The sequence below is a fragment of the Pseudochaenichthys georgianus genome, chromosome 4 (genome assembly GCF_902827115.2).
Source record: "Pseudochaenichthys georgianus chromosome 4, fPseGeo1.2, whole genome shotgun sequence".
NCBI classification, from domain to species: domain Eukaryota; kingdom Metazoa; phylum Chordata; class Actinopteri; order Perciformes; family Channichthyidae; genus Pseudochaenichthys; species Pseudochaenichthys georgianus.
The window spans coordinates 790,367-812,553 of NC_047506.1; the positions used below are offsets into that span (position 1 = coordinate 790,367).

The following is a 22,187-nucleotide window of genomic DNA, read 5'->3' on the forward strand; positions in this document are numbered from 1 at the left end:
GTTCCCTGGTACTCGCTGTCTTTGTGCAGGAGCTAAACTCCACCCGGCCGGGGTTAGATGTGTTGCTGGAGCTATATGTTGATTTATAAGTTAAACAATACTTTTTTCTCTGCTTTTATTTTTCATTGTACCTTTTTATTTAAGTTAATTGCTTTTATTTTGAATGCAGCTTTGCACACCTGGACATTGTGTGTGTGTTGGAGACGGGTGGTGCTGGGATTCGTGCACCAGTATAGGCATGGTTCTATACCAGGGAAGGCTACGGGAATTCATGTAAAAACCTTTGATCTTTGTTGATTTGCTTTTGGAATAAAATGCACAAATGCCTGGACTTCGGATTTTGAGTTAATTTTCAGTTTTATTTGTAATTGTTTTTTCTCCTTGTACATACGATCAGTACAGACCATAGTCTCATTTGTACGCATATATGTAGCTTTCCACTTCTAAAGGACAAACATTGCTTTTTCAGAATGTTCTGTTGTCTTACTTTACAGTACGTTATGCGTTTGTGTGGGCGCTTGATGTTCCATAACTGAAATGTAGAAAAAAAAAGTCTGCTGCCGGGACCACAGTGCGTGCAAAGGAAGGCGATGTTTTCCTGCACCTTCAGTATATAAAAGCGGAGTACCTGTCCTTACGTAAGCTTTGGGTTGGCAGCAGGTATTGTCTGTCAGAGCGGCTCGTCCACAGCTGACATCACAGTCCATCTATTTTTCATAGCCAACATCTGCTTGGCTTGCTACATTGTCACGACGATGTGCATCAGTTCCCCAGATTCCATGTATAAAACCCACACGTGGAGGCTGACTGGGGTCGTGTGCAAAGGCTTCAGTCGGGGATTGAGATGAGATAATGTGATCGGCGTACAGACAGACACAAACCAATTCAAAGTTATCTGCTGAAAGTTGGCAACGAGAAAAAGCTGCTAGTACGAAACCCAGCAGCCGTTAGACTTGGTGATTTGTTTACGCAACAACCAAATAATAATAATATCCTTCTGTAATTATTAGCACGACGTGAGCATCGAAAAAAGTAAGAAAATATGGAATCAATTCGGTCAGCATGAAAAGCAATTTCCTTTCCCCTCGGGGTCGTTATGAAAACAAGTGCATTCATTTCTCCAGCAGAAAGGCAGCTGATGCAAAACACTATCCCCCAAAAATGACTTACTGACGAGGTTCAGTCAACTGTGTGTGTGTGTGTGTGTGTGTGTGTGTGTGTGTGTGTGTGTGTGTGTGTGGCACGTATAGAAGTGCTGATTTAATATTTCCAGGTCTACATGGATTTTTCCAATCTCGCAATAATAGAAAACATGTTTTCCCCACTTATGTCTTGGTGAGGAGTGGTTGCTTCCACTGTTGCTCACGACGAGCTTTCAGACGAGCTTTCAGACGAGCTTTCAGACGAGCTTTCAGACGGTCAATTTGCTGCTTAGATTTACGTTTTTGTTCCTTTTTTAAAGAAAGAAAGAAAGAAAGAAAGAAAAGGATGAAGAGTGTTTTAAGTGGAAGCATCTTTTGTGCAAAGCAGCTCGAAGCTTTCATGCCCTTGACATCGGGTATTTGTACATGTAGCGTTCTCTCTGCCTGGTGTACTGCAGGAGCCCACATGTAGAAGATACTTAAGAAAAGACGAAGCATTTCAGATTCTTCTCCAGAGGAGGCAGGGATGACGTGTGTGTGTGTGTGTGTGTGTGTGTGTGTGTGTGTGTGTGTGTGTGTGTGTGGGTGTGTGAGAGCTGCAGCTAGGTGCGTGTTAGCTAGCCCTAAATAAAAGATGAACCTGCGTGTCCCAGCCCTGTGATGAGAGCATCAGGCAGAGGATGTGTGGGGGGGTTGTGTAAAGAGGCGGAGTAGGACACTTTGGCTTTTTTAAAGGTCACCTATTATGCAAAATCCACTTCTTCATGTCTCTTCTACATCAACACGTGTCCCCTCTTCTACATATCTCTTCTACATCAACACGTGTCCCCTCTTCTACATCAACATGTGTCCCCTCTTCTTCATGTCTCTTCTACATCACCATGTGTCCCCTCTTCTTCATATCTCTTCTACATCAACACGTGTCCCCTCTTCTCCATGTCTCTTCTACATCAACATGTGTCCCCTCTTCTTCGTGTCTCTTCTACATCAACACGTGTCCCCTCTTCTTCATGTCTCTTCTACATCAACACGTGTCCCCTCTTCTTCATGTCTCTTCTACATCAGCATGTGTCCCCTCTTCTTCATGTCTCTTCTACATCAACATGTGTCCCCTCTTCTTCATGTCTCTTCTACATCAACACGTGTCCCCTCTTCTTCATGTCTCTTCTACATCAACATGTGTCCCCTCTTCTCCATGTCTCTTCTACATCAACATGTGTCCCCTCTTCTCCATGTCTCTTCTACATCAACACGTGTCCCCTCTTCTTCATGTCTCTTCTACATCAACATGTGTCCCCTCTTCTCCATGTCTCTTCTACATCAGCATGTGTCCCCTCTTCTTCATGTCTCTTCTACATCAACATGTGTCCCCTCTTCTCCATGTCTCTTCTACATCAGCATGTGTCCCCTCTTCTCCATGTCTCTTCTACATCAGCATGTGTCCCCTCTTCTCCATGTCTCTTCTACATCAACATGTGTCCCCTCTTCTCCATGTCTCTTCTACATCAGCATGTGTCCCCTCTTCTTCATGTCTCTTCTACATCAACATGTGTCCCCTCTTCTCCATGTCTCTTCTACATCAGCATGTGTCCCCTCTTCTCCATGTCTCTTCTACATCAGCATGTGTCCCCTCTTCTCCATGTCTCTTCTACATCAACATGTGTCCCCTCTTCTCCATGTCTCTTCTACATCAACATGTGTCCCCTCTTCTCCATGTCTCTTCTACATCAGCATGTGTCCCCTCTTCTCCATGTCTCTTCTACATCAGCATGTGTCCCCTCTTCTCCATGTCTCTTCTACATCAACATGTGTCCCCTCTTCTCCATGTCTCTTCTACATCAGCATGTGTCCCCTCTTCTTCATGTCTCTTCTACATCAACATGTGTCCCCTCTTCTTCATGTCTCTTCTACATCAACATGTGTCCCCTCTTCTTCATGTCTCTTCTACATCAACATGTGTCCCCTCTTCTCCATGTCTCTTCTACATCAGCATGTGTCCCCTCTTCTTCATGTCTCTTCTACATCAACATGTGTCCCCTCTTCTCCATGTCTCTTCTACATCAACATGTGTCCCCTCTTCTCCATGTCTCTTCTACATCAACATGTGTCCCCTCTTCTCCATGTCTCTTCTACATCAACACGTGTCCCCTCTTCTTCATGTCTCTTCTACATCAACATGTGTCCCCTCTTCTCCATGTCTCTTCTACATCAGCATGTGTCCCCTCTTCTTCATGTCTCTTCTACATCAACATGTGTCCCCTCTTCTCCATGTCTCTTCTACATCAGCATGTGTCCCCTCTTCTCCATGTCTCTTCTACATCAGCATGTGTCCCCTCTTCTCCATGTCTCTTCTACATCAACATGTGTCCCCTCTTCTCCATGTCTCTTCTACATCAGCATGTGTCCCCTCTTCTTCATGTCTCTTCTACATCAACATGTGTCCCCTCTTCTCCATGTCTCTTCTACATCAGCATGTGTCCCCTCTTCTCCATGTCTCTTCTACATCAGCATGTGTCCCCTCTTCTCCATGTCTCTTCTACATCAACATGTGTCCCCTCTTCTCCATGTCTCTTCTACATCAACATGTGTCCCCTCTTCTCCATGTCTCTTCTACATCAGCATGTGTCCCCTCTTCTCCATGTCTCTTCTACATCAGCATGTGTCCCCTCTTCTCCATGTCTCTTCTACATCAACATGTGTCCCCTCTTCTCCATGTCTCTTCTACATCAGCATGTGTCCCCTCTTCTTCATGTCTCTTCTACATCAACATGTGTCCCCTCTTCTTCATGTCTCTTCTACATCAACATGTGTCCCCTCTTCTTCATGTCTCTTCTACATCAACATGTGTCCCCTCTTCTCCATGTCTCTTCTACATCAGCATGTGTCCCCTCTTCTTCATGTCTCTTCTACATCAACATGTGTCCCCTCTTCTCCATGTCTCTTCTACATCAACATGTGTCCCCTCTTCTTCATGTCTCTTCTACATCACCATGTGTCCCCTCTTCTTCATGTCTCTTCTACATCAACATGTGTCCCCTCTTCTCCATGTCTCTTCTACATCAGCATGTGTCCCCTCTTCCTCATGTCTCTTCTACATCAACATGTGTCCCCTCTTCTCCATGTCTCTTCTACATCAACATGTGTCCCCTCTGTGGAAATGTCTCGGGGAGGGGCTCCTTATTTTCATCTAAAGTAACAGACAGAGAATCAGCACTTTGGAAACAGAGGGGATTGTGGGTAATGCTGCAATGATCTGTTTGGTGTTTCAGCCAATCAGAGACAGGCCCTGTATATATCTGAGACCTGTGATATATTGATGAAAAACAGTGTAATAGTCGACCTTTAAGTGGGTCAGGGTGACAGACGCCTGCTCTCACCTGTCCGTCACTCTGTATGTCCCGCCCCTCACAGCTCATCAGAAAACACTCACAGGTCTGGCAGGTTGCAAACACTGATACTGTGCAAATACCAACTATATGCAATATATATATATGTGCCGTTAATAACTGTGCAATATATACCTGGCTGCTATCACTGTTACAGGATGTGTATTTTGTAAATTGTGTACTTTTTGTTGATTTTGATTTTTGTCTCCTCTGTGGGACTAATACAGGTATTCTGATCCGACGACTGACTGAACCTGACTGTGTGTAAAACAGTAATGCTATCACAAACAGTACGATATAATGTGAAATGCACGTTTGATTCAGTGAACGCGGGGGCAGAATACTTCAAAACTAGGCTAGATGAAATCGTGAAACTCTTATCCAAGTATCTATATTTAAGGTTTTCAGAAAGTTAATTTATTTAACATTTTAAACTTTGTTTTATACTCTAAGCCTCTTACTCTTCACACTGCATAATACAGTAGGAATGCCTTCATATTTTCATCAATATTAATAATGTCTCGCTACAGACTAAACTAACTATCCTCGAGACGTGCGGAAGATTCCAGCTGAACAAAAAAGACTCTTTCATTCCTCAATCTCGCCTCAGATATAAATGTGTAATTATTGAACAAAAGTGAATATGTATGAAAGACAGAATAGCTGCAAAACATACTATCAACGTTTGTTGCTTACTATTTAAAAATCAATAAATTGGGTTGAGTATTTATTTAAATGTTAGCTTCTTAAATGGAATATGTTATCGTTGCTTTGCTGTTCTTTGACATAGCTATACAGGTATCTAGCTATATCATATAACCTACAAATCATTCATTTAAATTGGTGACAAGACGTTTAATGACCTCATCTTAGACTTTGGAAAACAGTCATTTAAGTTTACTTTTACGTTAACTAATTGATAATGTTTTGGGAAACCAGTGCATGTTAGTTAAGTGACAACATTGCGGGCCACATCAGCATTATGGTTGCACTCAAAGGGCCGGTTGTAACTTTAAGACTATATAAAAATACATATATAAATATTTAACATATATAAAATAATGTATTATATTACATTATTGCCTCTGCATTGGATTATTATCGGATAGGGTAATAACTTCATAATTAACTACGTCTGAAAGCAGAAGTCTCTTCAGTGAGAACGTCACAAAATGATTTACAAAGAAAAGAACATTCTGGAAAAAAGTCAACATTTAAAAAAGTGACATTTTGAAAAAAGAAAAGTCAAATTCTGAGAAAAAAAGTCAAATTTCAGATGCATTGTGGGACATGTAGTTTATGGGCAACGTGCCTCTGTAAAGTAGCATGTAACCGTATAATAAAATCATATTTTTTGCAAGCTCTTGTGGGGCCGCATAAAATGAAGTCGCGGGCCGGATTTGGCCCCCGGGCCTCGAGTTTGACCCCCCTGGTGTAGATGGAGGGAGACAGAGGTGACTACAAGCAGTAAATTGTCAAAATGTACTGATATTTTATAGACCTAAAAACCTAATCAAGAAATAAATAAACTGATTAACCGACATGATACTAATCGATAGTTGCAGACTTGTATAAATGCCCCTAAAAAACGTCTTCTCTTTACCCAGCATGCCTCTCTTTACCCCCCCTGCTTCCTAACCTGGCTCTTAAAGACTTGGATGACCGTTAGAGAGGATGAAGCCTCTTGGCGTTAGAAGAGGGCCTCGTGCTTTGTTAGCCTAAAAGTTTGCACGGGAAAATTGCACCCAAGGTAGGAGTTCTTTTTAACTTTTGTGTTGCGTTGATGCTAAGTCATCAGAGAGGGCTTGTCGAGCCGAGCAGAGAAGAACCCTAAATGCTTCCAGAAGTGAGCGAACAAAAATGTCTCTTGCTTTCCACATTCAGGTTTTTTAAACTCCTTCCAAATATCTGCTGCTTGAGGAGAGGAGAGAGAACCTGCTGACGGGGATGATGATAGCATGTGGTATCTAAGTGTTATTTCTGTACATAGTGTCCTCCATTATCCCGGTGTATCAGGCTCCATCTTGTGGCCCATTACTGAGGAAGAGGAAGATGGTTCTAGAGAGGAGTGCTTCAAAGGACAGAAGGCCGGGCAAGTGGCCGTTTCTGCTTTAACATCATCATCTCCGTCGGCCTTTTGGTTGTACTTAATCTATTACAGGAATGTGGTGATGCCGTTTTCGTGTTTATCCGTGCATGTGTGTGTGTGCGTGTGTGTGTGAGTGTGTGTTTTGCCTTGCCTGCTATCGGGGAAAGGCTCGGGGATCCACGCTGCCTGCCAGCCTGGTGCTCTTTAATGAGATTATCAGGAGAAGAGTGTCAGTAAGTAGGATCTAAAATGAAAGCCATTATGGAGCATTATCACAGAGCCGCACCCCTCCCTCCCCCGATCCATCTGCTGTGTGGCCGCACACACACACACACACACACACACACACACACACACACACACACACACACACACACACACACACACACACACACACAGCCACTACGCCCAGATTACAGCCATGATTAGCGCCGCGAAGTGCTGCTTAATTTAAAACACCTCTGGAGAACATGTGGCGCCTTGCTGACTCGAACACACATGGCGAAGATATGGATTACTTTACCGTAGGAGACAATACGTGGGCTGTGTGTGTGTGTACACTTGTGTGAAGTTTTAATATCATATTTAACTCTAAGGATGTGTGTCTACTTTCACTTAATCACACAGCGACGTGTTGTATCCACACCTTTTGATCTGTTGTCAAAAGACTCGTAAGTTTCACTATAACGACTTTATTATTCTTACATATCTACCGTTACTTGACTATGAATGCAAGTATGATAATCAAAATTGCGACAGGTGAACAAAATAACTAAATAATCAAGTTTGGCTTCCGGATAAAAGCGATTAAAAATGTTTCAGAACGAACTGACATGAATGCATACATATAGCAACTGGAGGGGATTTGAGACTTTGCAGACCATTTACATGCACACAAACCTGTACAACACAAATGCATAATAGGACTCATGTAACATATGAAATATCAACTATTCAAAAACATGTATTTGTGTAATATTATACTTCAGAAGCCGGATGTCGTAGTGAGTTGTTCGACCTTAGTGAGCCAGATCAGGCCAGTTCAAATAGAAGTCTAGAAAGCAATGGGATCCATGTCCTCTGTCCTTAGGAAGCCTTTGTTGACTTGCAAAGCATATCTTCTCATGTCTCTCTACGTGTGAGCGTCACAGTGAAGTCCTTTTGATGTTCATGTTGTTTTGTGAAACACATGATACGTTATAGGCTTAAAAACAATCCTTTTAAAGTGTCTTCTGCCTTTTCAAAACGGATGCACCTGAACCGATGTGAAAGCTAAGCAGATTATTTCCTTTAGTTCACGAGGAGTAGATATATTTAGATCAGGGGTGTCCAAACTACGGATCGGGGGCCGAATGCGGACCGTGGAATATTTTGAATCGGCCCTCAGCAAATTGAAAGTATAATAAACTTGTGCTTGTCTTATATTGTACTTCTTAAATATATATGTTCAAATATATTACACAGTATTCATGTGTTAATAAGTCCACTTTTAAATGAAGTCAATTCAAGTTGAAAACAGGTTCTAACAAATCTAAGTTGAAGCCCAATAACTTATTTTCATAATAACCTTGAAAGAAACCCTTCACATTTCCTCTTATTATAATCAATCTGAAGCTTCTGTTTTAAGGAATGAGCTGCTAACGAAATAAGTGAAACCCTCCAGAGAGCTGTGAGCTGTTTTGCTTACAGCATTTTCAAGTATCAACAATAATTGACCTACAGTGGATAGATTTTTAAACTTCTAACTAACTTATGAGGCGATATAGTGGCCCAGCCCTTCGTATATGTTTCTGTATGTGGCCCTCGGTGAAAAAGGTTTGGACACCCCTGATTTAGACACAAGCAGCAGTCTCTCCGCTGTGTACCTGTGATCTTGTCGCGGACCAGCTTGCAGGACTCGATCTCCCCGATGCTGCCGAACAGGCTGCGGAACTCTTCCTGGGTCATGTTCTGCGGCAGGTAGTTGACGATGAGGTTGGTCTTGCTGTCGTCGTTTGATTGGCCGGTCTGCATGGGCGAGGGGCAGCCGCGGCTGTTGGTGGTCGGCCCGTTGGACGTGTTGCCCCCCCCACTGGGGCCGTTTGTCACCGGAGCCTCCATGTTACTGATGATCTGAGGGCGAGGAGGAAGGGAAGAGACAGCACTCATTAGCAACGGAAAGGCAAGGTTATTTATTCAGCACCTTTCAACACAAGGCCATTCCAAGTGCTTTGCAGAAAGGAAAGGCATCAAGAGCATTAAGAAACATATTATAAAATGGCGTTTAAGAACACTCAAAGGCACAGGAATTAAAGTGACAGTGCAGTGTGAGATACACACATCTGAAATGCTGAGGTCTGACTCTCAATGCTTGGCAGAAATAGTTTTCTTTCTTAACTTATACTTTAGTTATTTCAAGTGTTTCATGCTAAACGAACCCCCCTTTGGAAAATTCTAATCCGACCCCATGCCATGGTACCTTTTTAGCCGAAACTATTCCTCTTTTTTAAATGCATTAGTTAAGTTTAAGTTGTCTTTCTAGGACACGGCAAAGGCAAATAAAGCACACTGAATATGCAGCAAGGCACGCCAGAATCTGACAGAGTGATTTATGTTGCGTCAATCTGGGTGAAAAGGGGGCTTTTAAAGGTCTGGTCCCAGACATTGTAAAGTTTGAATACAATACATTCATGTTTTTTAATTGCAATACAATATTTATTTATTCTACCTTACAGGGTTTCAAATGTAATAGCGTTATTATAGGACAATAGATTTTACATTAGATCATTCTCTCAGATTGGAATAGCTACTAAAGTAAAAGTACTACATTGTCAAAGTGCTCTGTCACAAGCACTCAACATGTTACTGAAGTACAAAAGCATGAAAATATACTTAAAGTACCAAAAGTAAAAGTATTGGTTATGCTGTAGGCTCATTTCAGAATTGTATATAATAATAATAATAATAATAATAATAGATTAATTTTGTTAGCGCTTTTACAGGTGCTCAAAGACGCGGCTTTACAGATACAGATTTACAGATGCAGTATATATTTAATTACTGGATTATATTTATCAGGGTATCTGCAGGAATCCTGAAGTCAAATTCCTTTAAGACCTTTTTGAAGACCCTTCCCATACATTTTAAGACCTCATCGCCACGAATGGGGAAATTGGGCAACGCCCTCTAGCAATTTGGCAACACCCCCAGCCACTGGCATCCGCTGGGCTTTTGACTGGGACACACCCATGTGAGTCCTATCTGGGGTGCGACATTTGTAGAGTTTAGTTTATTTATTTCGAGCGTGTACAGTAAAACCAAAGAAAATACAAATGAAACAACAGATGATACAGACATGATACAGTACTATACAAATGAATGCAATAACAAAACGAAATATTTAATTAATAATTGAATAATCTGTAGTATCATCGTCTGATATCAATAAACAACAAAGCTTTAGCTAATTACACGTCCGAAAAGGGGTCGGAAGAAGTTTCTACCCGGTTTCCATGGCGACCCACTTTACCTCACATTGACTATATACAGTATTGATGGTCCTTCCTCCTTATCTTCCAACCATTTGGACGCAGACTTGCATTTCCCCATAACGATGTTGCTTAGCAACCGGCGTAAACGGACCTCCGCGCGCTATCAAGCAGTGAGCGTGCGATGTCCTGTTCAGACGACGTCAAACCCAACGGGATGCCATCAATAAACTCCACAGAATCACACGACACACCTACGCCATGACTACATTCAGGCAGACTGTAGAACACAACCTCTCTGGACCATTTAGATACTTATTGGAAACAAGCTACAAAATGTAATACCTTGGGAAATGCCGTTTAATACTTTTTAATAGCCTTAATTTTCGCTAAATTGATTTATCAACTTTTAATACTTTTTAAGACCCCGCGGACCCCCTGAGTTAAACATATGCATTTTTAGGTTAATATTATACTATGTTGTGAATTATATACATTTGTCAACCAACAATATTTTTTAAATGTTTCTGTTATTGTCGGCAGAGTTACAAATTAGTAGAAATAGTGCTTTATAACAATAAAAAACTAAAACGTACATTGAATTGCTAAAAAGTAATATTTTCGGAATGACAATGTGTTCAGTCTTAAATGTGTGAGTAGTAGTTCTGTCACCAAACAACATCTAATATCTAACTAAACACTAGCATGAAATCACAAACCAAACCTAAACCCGCAGAACACGCCACCTGTCTAAACATCGATAGAAACGACACAGAGAGGATACACATCTAAATATTTATGAGGACAGAAAGAGGCATCTCTAAATGTCCCTCTGAACGCAGCTGAGGATTGTGGGAGGGGCTACACATGACTGACTGCTGATTCTGTGACAGAGACACGTGCGAGGAAACAGCAAAGGGGGAGTGAGAGTGAAAAGTCGGGGGGGGGGGGGGTGCACTTTCCACCAGAGCACTCCGATACACATTTAATACCAATGCTTACTCTGAACTAACCTTAATCTCGAACGTGTGAGGGGGAATTATTCATACATTTGCATAGAAACATTTGTTTGATCGAATTAATGGCTTTTGTTGCACATGTGTGAGTGTGTGTGTGTTGAGCGGATTTTCATTTTGTATAAATTGTGGGAAGATAAGACAAAGAGAGTGAGCCATTCTGTCACGATTCATGCTTAAGTCGGGCAGCTGACTTACTGTTCACCAAATAACTATTAAAGGGCTCATTTTTTGAGGTTTCGATTTGTACTGTGACGTGTCTCCATGCTTTAATGTTCAAAAAGCTCTTTATTTTTCTCATACTGCCTGCACCTCTTTTCACCCTCTGTCTGAAACCAGAGCCCAGTCTGCACTGATTGGTTAGCCGGCCATGATTTATAGAGGCGAAGTCCCGCCCGTCTACTTCCGCCCCATGGGACCTTATTTCTGAAAAGCATGTATTGAAGTCGATGGAGAGAGAAAGATTATCTCTCGATCCCGTTTGAATTGTGCCACGAATTACACACATGATGTTTGTCAATTTAACAAATAATTTCCGTGTCAAAAAAGTCACAGTTTGTCGTAAAAACTAAGACTATGAAAAATACGCAACTAGAAAGACTACAAGTCCCAGAGTCCCGGTCCCGCATGCTGGCTCTCAGGAACCGACTCACTCCCCTTGTGTGTGCACAGCTCTCAACGCGCCCAGACTCGGAGTGATTTCCACCTCTTTGAATACTTTCCGCCTCGTTCTGAGAGAAAGAAGTGAAATGTTTCAACGTGACGGCCGTCTGGGTGTGTGGTGCATGATGGGAGATGGAGTTCATTGAGTTAGTCGGTTCGTGAGAGCCAGCATGCGGGACCGGGACTCTGGGATTTGTAGTCTTTCTAGTTGCGTATTTTTCATAGTCTTTTATTTCAACAGTTTTACGACAAACTGTGACTTTTTTGACTTGGAAATGATTTTTTAATTGACAAACATGTGTGAAATTCGTGGCACAATTCAAACGGGATCGAAAGACGTTTCTCTCTCCATCGACTTCCATGCATACTTTTTCTGAAATAAGGTCCCATGGAGGAAAGGGAGGGACTTCGCCTCTCTATGGAGATGTCCCGCCCCTTAGCCTATCAATGTGTTGGAGCGCTAGCCAATAGAAGGGCGAGTCTCACATCGTGATATTACTATGTTCCAGAAGTAAACAAAGGAATCTAATTTGCCTTTACAGACCATTTACATGCACACAATAACACACTACAGGAGAGGGAAAAGCCCCGATGCATAATAGGGCCTCTTTAACTCGGTGTATCATTTCATTATCTTATTCTGTCGCTTTTCACTGTCAATATATTCCGTGCTCCCAATGCCTAGAACAAGCCCCGCCCATCTAAACACAAACATACATACACACGCCCTGGTACCCACCGCGCCGGACCCCAAATACAGACTGAAGTAATAATTAATCCAATTCAACGAAGCAGTAAAGTCATAACTACAATCTCTCCCTTCCCCCTGTTCAGCCGTTCAGCGCTCGGGCTATATTTAACCGTTCTTCAGAACACGCACGCAGAGCTGGAAGCAGGGCTGGGTTTAGCAGAAACAGAACACGTAGTTTGCTCTATTTCGGGATGATCAAAAGGCTGGACCTGTGTTCTAATAATATATCTCAAAGCGTAATTTAAAAAGGTTGTGCAGAAATTGTTTTCAAAAACCATTTGAGACATTTACAGTGCATGTTCTTCTTGGCTTTAATCATTGTACTTCTGCGTATAGTAAGCAGGGATGATGATACATCAACAACAGGCATGCAAATAAGTCTTACCAAACAAATATCAATATCAGTTTCCTATGTTCAAAAGAATAAGAATTACCAATTACAAAAAGTAGTCATTTATTGTAATGAAAATATCAAGATTTCTTAAAAATCCTGTCGTCTTTATTCTTAATACTGTATATATCTCCAACTGTAAATACCTGTGCCAATAGAGTGCCGCAGCGACGCGTCCTAAAACCCGGAAGTAAGTTAGCATTTCTCCACTTCCTGTTCCCTCGTCTCAGAGCCAATGGGATCTCTCCGTAGGGTTTAGGAACTGAACTAAAGTCTGAGGTTGAGACGCATCGAAGAGACGGATCACGTTTTGTTCCACGACACTAAATCATCAGCTGTGACCACGCTGGGGATTTCTGAAGAGTTGACGTGTCTGAAAAACGATGGTTGTTACCAAGCGGCTGAATAGTACTACAGAAGTCGTGGAGGCCGTCGTACGTCATTACGCCGAACACGTGAACACTCCTCTAAGTTAGTGTCTGTTCTGCTTGAAAGCCAGTCCCTGCCTCCTGCAAAGTGTTCAGACAGACGCTTCAACTCGTTCCGTTTAGAGTCTGTGTTTGAATCTGGATCTGAAGTCAGGTGACGTTGAAGCAGCGACCCTGCTGTAGCTCGTTGATAGCATAACGTTAGCATTTTGCTTCTGGCGACTAGATTTATGCTTCGAAAATTATAAAAGTAGGTGGAGATTATCCACATCTCTTAAATGTGTCTCAACCACAGACCTTAGTTCAAGCTATTTTCCTAAATCCTATGGAGAACTTGCATTGCTTTTTTGACGAAGGAACCGGAAGGAGTTTACTTCCGGGTTTCGTTATAAAAATTGCAAAAAGGGCTCGAAACATCCATTTATCTCTGGTTCTCGGAAGACCTTTAAAAAAAGGCTATATTTCTCTATTGTTCATCTCTCCCTCCTAAGTGTTTAGGAGTCACCGCAAAAAACTGTCCGTCTTTAATCTGCTTCACACACACACACACACACACACACACACACACACACACACACACACACACACACACACACACACACACACACACACACACACACACACACACACACACACACACACACACACACGCACGCGCGCGCTTGCACACGTGCAGAGAGAACAATGGGTCCAAGCCCACAGCAGAAAACAAACAGACAGGGAGATGTCTAAAAGCTCTCAAGATGAGAGCTGCATGCAAATTGCTCTTTTGACAGTATCCCTTCCTCCTCACTCACCACTCCACCACAACAGAGACACAGAGACCGACCGAGGGAGAGAGAGAGAGACACGGAGAGAGAGGGAGCAGAGAGAGAGGGAGAGAGAGGGGAAGACAGACACGGGGAGAGAGGGAGCAGAGAATAATATCCAGCCATAACAGAGTTGATTGGAGAGGGCCTTATTAAATCTGTTTACATTCCCCGCTGTGTTCCATTCTGTCGGAGAGACTTTCAGCTCCATGGGACATTTTCTGAGGAGGTTTTCCACCAAAATGGCTGCTTCTAATTAACAGCGACCTGCCGAGTCCCAGTGGCCAATTATATCCCTCTCTCCCTGGCCCTGCCCAACAGCATGTGTGCCGCGCAGCAGTCCACTTGATGTTGCCTGTGAACACGGGGGCCCTCCCCGCCGTGCGGCCGAGTGCCGCGGACAGGAGCTCGTGTCCCGCTGACTGAGGACATCTCACCCCTCGCTCCACCTCTCAGACTCGAGATGCAGCGCCGCGTTCTCACTAGTTGGAATTCCTCACATGGAGGAGAGGCTTCTGGACACGAGAAGTGCACGTGTGAGGCGGTGGGCATCAGTCAGGTGGAATTTAAAAGGTTTATGATTGTAAGTCCAAAGATACCTGATGTTCATACAACTTAAAGAGAAGCATCTTAAGAACGACATTCGATTTGGATTGACTAGGCGAGACGTTATATATTTAAGCAATAGCTCACGACAGGCCGTGGTATATGCTCATTATATCACAGCTAAGGGGCGTGGTCCCCCTTAGCTGCAGGCAGTTTGCTTTTCAACCCAACGGTATACTGTTTTTCTCAGACGCGGAGGGATACTGACTTGTTGTGAAAAGTAATTTACAATTCTACCCGTGGTATACGGCTAAGAACCAATCAGATTGCTTGATTTGACTTGTCCGTTTTATAAGACTTTTTATATTGAATCCTATATCTTGTGACGCACAGCGTGTCTTAATTGGAAATATAACACAATCTGTACAGAATATTTGATGTGAAGTATTTTGAGGGAACATCATTAAATGATTGTAGGGCTTTAAAATAAATCTTGTTGATACAGAAATATGATTGAGATACTCTTAACTATCTCACACACACTGTTGTTATTATTAGCAGTATAAGAACGCAAAGACTAAGGGCTGTTTAGATTACACAAAAAGTGTGAGGTTAAAGGGACTAAGAACATTACACATGTAGATAGTGTTTAAAAGATATATATGTATTGATATTATATTATGGAGACAGTAAGAAATTAGCTTTATCCCCATATGAAAGGCATAACTTAAATAATGCTAAATACAGTTAGAAAATGAATAGGCGGGACTTACTTAACAATCAGCAGCCCATTCATTTTGCATTAATATCTTATTAATATGTATTCATCACAGTATATATTATGCTATATATTGTAGCAGGAATCCTGAAGTCAATGTAAAACCTGTAAAGACCTTTTTTAAGACCCTTTCCATACATTTTAAGACCTCATCGCCACTTGGAGTTGTAACCGGTTACCATGGCGACACACTTTACCCCACATTGACTATATACAGTATTGATTGTCCTTCCTCCTTATCTTCTAACCATTTGGACGCAGACTTGCATTTCCCCGTAACGATGTTGCTTAGCAACCGGCGTAAACGGAGCTTCGCGCGCCATCAAGCAGTGAGCGTGCGATGTCCTGTTCAGATGACGTCAAACCCAACGGGATGCCATCAATAAACTCCACAGAATCACACGACACACCTACGCCATGACTACATTCAGGCAGACTGTGGAATACAACCTCTCTGGACACTTTATATACTTATTGACAACAAGATACACAATGTAACACCTTGGGAAATGCCGTTTCATACTTTTTAATATCCTTCATTTTCGCTAAATTGATTTATCAACTTGTAATACTTTTTAAGACCCCGCGGACCCCCTGAGTAAAACATATGCATTTTTAGGTTAATATTATACTATGTTGTAAATTATATACATTTGTCAACCAACAATATGTTTTAAATGTTTCTGTTATGACGTTTCATAGCCTTACTTTTCGCTAAATTGATTTATCAACTTGTAATTTGACTGTTTTGACATTTTACTTGAACTTCTTTTGTTAGTTAGTATTTTCTTTTTCTCCTTTATTTTGTTAAAAAATTGAGCAAACGTTACAGAAAAAACTATTTAATCTTTGATCAATTAGGTTTTCTGATTCTGACAATGACTTTTTTAAACAGGCTCTAATGCGGCAGAAAAGGGTCGAATCAAAGTAAGTTATTTCAGTGATCTTCAACGAGGAAGCGAAGGTCGATCCGAATCGCCCACAGGTTCAGATTTGCATGTGTTAATGAAACGTTCAAAGCACAATTGATTTGCAACAGGCTTAAAGCTGAAACATCAATATGTGCGCATAAATTGAAACATAAGCATTTTTTTTATTGGCTTCCCTGCGTGCACAATGGATGAAGACGTCAGCAGCTGAATATTGCTTTACCCTCAACTCTCAGAATCAGTTTATCACCAGGTCGGTTCACGCGTTCGAGGAATTTAACTTGATGCATACGTAAAAGTAAAACACAAATTCAAAAACCCAGATGGAGAACTATTTTAAGAAAAAATATAGTCAAATATAGCAGTGTTTACAAAGAGCACCGCTTCCTCCAGCCTTACCACCATCCATCAGTCGCTACTGCACCTCCACTCTCCGTCAGCAGCATCACAGAGTATGTATGTAAACACGGGACAATATCAGGTCACATGACTTCATGAGAGATGGCAGCAGCGTGGTGTCCTTACCATCTTTGGCTGCGTCAGCAATCCCTTCTCTGCCCAGCCCTGGAGCTGTGGGAGCTCTGCCTGACGCCACTGTGTCTCTGTCGACCCCTAGGAGCACAGAGGGGGGGGGGGGGGGCACCGTCAGCATCACACACTCACTTTACAATGTTAGGGGTGCACTGGGATTTGGGGTGATGGGAAGGAGGGGGGTGATGGGAAGAAATGGCGACTCACTGTAGAGGTGAGCTAATCGTTAACAGTTATTCCACCAGTCGAGTTCAATAGACTTTTACAATCTCTTCATGTGGTTAATTGCTGCTATATGTATTTTATAATACAGCTTAGGGCTGCTTAATTAATCGTATTTTAATCGCAGTTACGATTTTGGCTTGCAGCGATTATGAAAACAACATATTCGAAATAAAACGATTATTTTATTTTTATTTTCAAATAATTTTTTTTATTGGTTTTTCAGTTGAATTATACTTAAAGTTCAGGGTAATCAATTGTTAACAACATTTCACATTTTATTTTTCAATAAATGGATGTTTTCAAAGTAAATCGTTTTTAATAATCGTGATATCAATTATTGACCCAAATAATCGAGATTATGATTGATGCCATAATCGAGCAGCCCGAATGCAGCTAAACCCGAACAGTCCTTCCACCAGAAGGGTTTCATATAAGAGTCAGGATTTGTGCTTGTTTGGTGTCTTTTGGATTTGGGGAGCGGAGGAAGGAGGGGGGGGGGGTGTTGAGGAAAATTGGCGACTCACTAGAGCAGGGGTGTCAAACTCAAGGCCCGGGGGCCACATACGGCCCGCGACTTCATTTCACGTGGCCCCACAAGTGCTTGCAAAGAATATGTTTATTATACGGGTACACGCCGCTTTATAGAAGCACGTCGCCCATAAACTAAATGTTCCACAACAAAGCATCTCAGAATTTGCCTTTTTTCCTCAGAATTTTACTTTTGTCTCAAAATGTTACTTTTCCCCCAAAAAATATCATTTCTTTTTTTTGATTTCGACTTTTTTTTACATAATCTGGCTTTTGCTTTTAAATCGTTTTGTGACATTTTCACTGAAGAGACTATCAATTATTTGCCCTAGACTTCTGCTTTCAGACGTAGTTAATTTACCCTATGTGATAATAATCCAATGCAGAGGCAATCATGTAATATAATATATTATTTAATATATATGAAATATTTATATATGTATTTTTAGATAGTCTTAACTGGCCCTTTGAGTGCAACCATGATGCTATGGTGGCCCCCCTGCACTAGAGGAATACGAAAAGAACTATTTATCTAATATATCATATTCCAATAACTTGTATATAGACGACTCTTGCACTATTGTATCTGTGTTATTGTGTTGCACTGTTGGACTGTGACCTCAGCTTCTACACTGTAGTACACATGACAATAAATCAATCTAAACCCCAACAGTCCTTCCTCGAGTCGAGATTAATATGAGACTCAGGATTTGGTGTCTTTTTACAATCTATTAATGTGGTGAATAACTAAGTGTATGTGTCCATGCAGTATTTGTTACCATGGATGTGTACAGTACTTGATGGATGAGTATATGTTGTGCTTGCCTCTTCACTCTATTTTAAATACTATTATACTCTTATGTGTGACATGTTTGCACTGCTTCTTTTTGCTGTAACATTGTACGCTTCCCCGCTGTGGGATAAGGACGGGTTTCAGATTCTGATTCTGATTGTAATAAGTGACATATCTTTAAAGACCCAACATTGTTTGAATAAAATGTCTTTATTAGGGCTGCACAATTAACTCAAACTGTATTTCGATACAATATTGACAAACTATGTGAAGATATAATTCTTAGAAGAGAAACCTCACCTACAATAACACATAAATAAATACACATAGAAAATATCTTGTTTGGTATGGATCCTCTTACAAATATAACACCTTAATTTTTTTAAATCTCAATCTCAATTATCGATATAATCCTAATGAGTTATTCTTTCCAGATTGTGGTCTTCATGCCGATAATAAAATATCTCAAATAGAAAAGGGTATTTCTTCAGTTGTTTTCAGGCTTGTTTATCATTTAATTGGGTTGAATACAATGTGTTGAAGCTGGTATATTGTTGTGGCATCTGCAATGACCTTGGTAGAGTTGTATAATGAGGGTTTCCCTGTTGCTCTCTGTGGGTAAACAAGCCTGTGGTTGAAGAGACAGCAACGCCACAAATGAGCAGGAAGCCTGTGCGCTGGCTTCAGAGCAGGGGGCTTAGTGCCTGCAGCGATATACCGAGGCTACACACAGCCAATTTAGCAGGAGAGGAGGGATGACCTCTGCCTTCATTTACTCCTTCAGAGAGATGAGGAGAGGGAGTGAGGGATCAGATGGGAGGGGGAAGTAAAGGCGAGGGCTGAGTAATGGGGAAGACACTTCCAATACTTCAAAGAAAGAGGGAGACAGAGGTGGGGGCGGAGAGACTCTGTACATGTTCTGTTGTCAATGTGTCTTGTAAACTTGAGCAGGAATGCATAATGGAGGTCTAAATGGGAGTGAACTGTCAGCTTGAAAGCGAGAAAGAAGATTCAGAGGGGCAGGGGGTCAGGGGAGAGAAGAGGACGGGGTGTATTATTATTATTACAAACTGACAGCTGATATTGGGATATTTTGGGAGTGATCGTTTGGAAATATGGAGTTCAGCCACCGTTTGTTTTATTGTGGTGACGGCAGAAAGGGTTGCAGTTGATTCATGTTTTTTTCTACGTGCTTAATCTGACTGGGATAAATTGCGTAGAAGCATTAGGTGTTTTAATGTATCGAGGTTTTAGCTGTGTGAGGTCAACATGATGCATTTGTGCCAAAGCTAGTGGGGCGTGTCTATGCTTTTTTAAATAGAGCAGACAGTGGCAGGGATAGTTACACCTCCGGAGCTAATATAAATTCCCCGCCGGGAAATGTTGAGTCTCTAACTGGTACTTGGTGCACATCCCAGTGCTAATATAGCAAGCGCTAAGTAGGTCTTGAAAGCAGTGGCTGTATTGTTGCTTTTTGGGGCTTTTATTTTGAAAAACAAGCCTAATCATGAGCTCTGTGTAAGGTTTAAGATACTTCCAGGGGCTTTTATTTTGAGAAACAAGACAAATCCTGAGTTCCTGTAAAGATGTTTATACCTTTGGGGCTTTTATTTTGGAAAATTAGCTTATGCTTAGAATCTTTTTGGGATTTACATACATTCTGGGGCTTTTATTTTGAAAAACAAGCCGAATCATGAGCTCTGTGTACGGATTAAGATGCTTTGAAGGGATTATATTTGGAGACAAGAAAAATCCTGAGCTTTCTGTTAAGATATTTAAACTTTCTCTGCTTTTATTTTGAAAACTAGCTTATGCTTAGAATCCTTTTTGGATTTACATACATTCTGGGCTTTTATTTTGAAAAACAAGCCTAATCATGAGCTCTGTGTAAGGATTAAGATGCTTTGAAGGGCTTATATTTGGAGACAAGAAAAATCCTGAGCTTTCTGTTAAGATTTTTAAACTTTCTCTGCTTTTATTTTGAAAACTAGCTTATTCTTAGAATCTTTTTTGGATTTACATACATTCTGGGGCTTTTATTTTGAAAAAAAAGCCTTATCCTGAGCTTTCTGCTGAGATTTAGATACAGTTGATTCAGGGGACCAACATGTTTTGAATGGAGAGGAACGAGGACAATCTGTATGGCTGGATTGTATGTAAAGTTTTAAAGCTACCCTGAAAAAAGGAAACGTTAGGCAGAGGTTTCAAACATCAAAAGCATTTCTCCACCCATTCTGCAAAGCCGTCCTTTTATCAGCCGTTTGAAGGGAATGGTGCGCCGCAGCAAGCAGACAGAGCAGTGTAATCGTAGCGTGTACAAATGTGGTGATTCAAATGTGAGAAGCAGCAAGCAGATGCATATGAGTCTCCATTTCAACAGCCAACACACGGTGCATAATGTCGGAGACGAGAAATATTACATTTTCTCAGAAGTGCGTTAAAGTCTCTGTGCTCAATATTCCATGCTCAACCATTCGAAAAACAAACAGTCGCGGGCCTAACACACACACACACACACACACACACACACACACACACACACACACACACACACACACACACACACACACACACACACACACACGTTCTGATAACATCTCAGATAACACTGAAATAAGGGCGCAATGCAATTACGTTCACCAACCATTGAGATGAAAAACCACTCATGGATACTTTTTCAATTATTCAGGGAATACATTTCAGTCGGTGCTCAGATGCTGGGAAAACGTATTATATAATCAATACACTCTATAACGCCATTAATATTTGATGCCACAAAAGTGCTTCCTGTCTCCTCGGGCTCCCGGCCAATGGCGTCTGGGTATTCCAGTCAAATAGGACGAGCCGACAGAAAGGAAGGGGAGTAAACAATTGTTTTCCTCTAACGGTCGAACGTACCGAAGGCAGATTTCTATTAGATTTACTGCGAACACTCGAGCTTTCTTTCACCCTGTGCACAAAGACGAGTCCTGTCTCCGTCACTTTTGGAAGCAGCTATAATTGAAGGAGTGTTCTTCTCGAACCTCCGTCGCTCGGTTGCTTTTACAACATCAACAACCACTGCTTTAGTTTATATTGCTGGCCTGGCGCTGCCTTACTCCCCCCTTCTCTCTCTCTCAGAGCTTAGACGATCAATTTGCCCTGCCTGGGCCAGGAGGGATGGAGGCTGGAGAGACTGCGGAGTAGACACTTTGCTGCAGGATCTCTCCTCTGATAGACACTCTGCATGGCAGCTACAAAATGGAGCCAGCATGCAACCATCTGATCGTTAGATGTCCACTCGCCCTCTTGCTTCAGACATTAGTGATTAGCTTATGTCTCATGTCTTTTGGTTCATTTGCTTTGTTCCAACGATGGTCTTAAATGAAGGGCGTGGCAATGGAGAAAATCCAATATCACAAGACCTCTATTTGACGATATGGTAGGGTGGAAAAAAGACGTATTTAAGCATCAGTGATCTCCATACTTTGTGGAATATGTACACATTTAAACAACCGGGGAAAAAAACAAGTTTGCAATATTGTTGTTTGTTTGTTGTTGCTTTCATAAAAAACTACACGGTGAGAATTTGATAAATATTCCTCCATAGTGTGGTGCTAATAAAACGGCTGGTATGGTCAGAAAATGGCGTTGCTGTTCTGTAATAGATGACGTTAAATAATAATAGATACATTTTGTTAGCGCTTTTACAGGTGCTCAAAGACGCTTTACAGAT

The 22,187-nt window shown here is 41.6% G+C and overlaps 1 protein-coding gene across 7 annotated transcripts in view; it reads right to left on the reverse strand.

Moving 5' to 3' along the window:
- elavl4 (ELAV like neuron-specific RNA binding protein 4) overlaps window positions 1-22,187 on the reverse strand; it is a 118,358-nt gene that overhangs the window by 61,608 nt on the left and 34,563 nt on the right. For 5 of the 7 annotated variants that reach the window (XM_071202820.1, XM_034081808.2, XM_034081806.2 and 2 more), the window contains 3 exons: window positions 16,921-17,007; window positions 8,483-8,729; window positions 6,769-6,819 (listed from right to left, as the gene is read on the reverse strand). In XM_071202820.1, coding sequence (XP_071058921.1) covers window positions 6,769-6,819; window positions 8,483-8,729; window positions 16,921-17,007 — 385 coding nt within the window. The remainder of the gene's footprint in view (window positions 1-6,768; window positions 6,820-8,482; window positions 8,730-16,920; window positions 17,008-22,187) is intronic. The other 2 variants (XM_034081811.2, XM_034081810.2) reach the window with 1 other exon arrangement.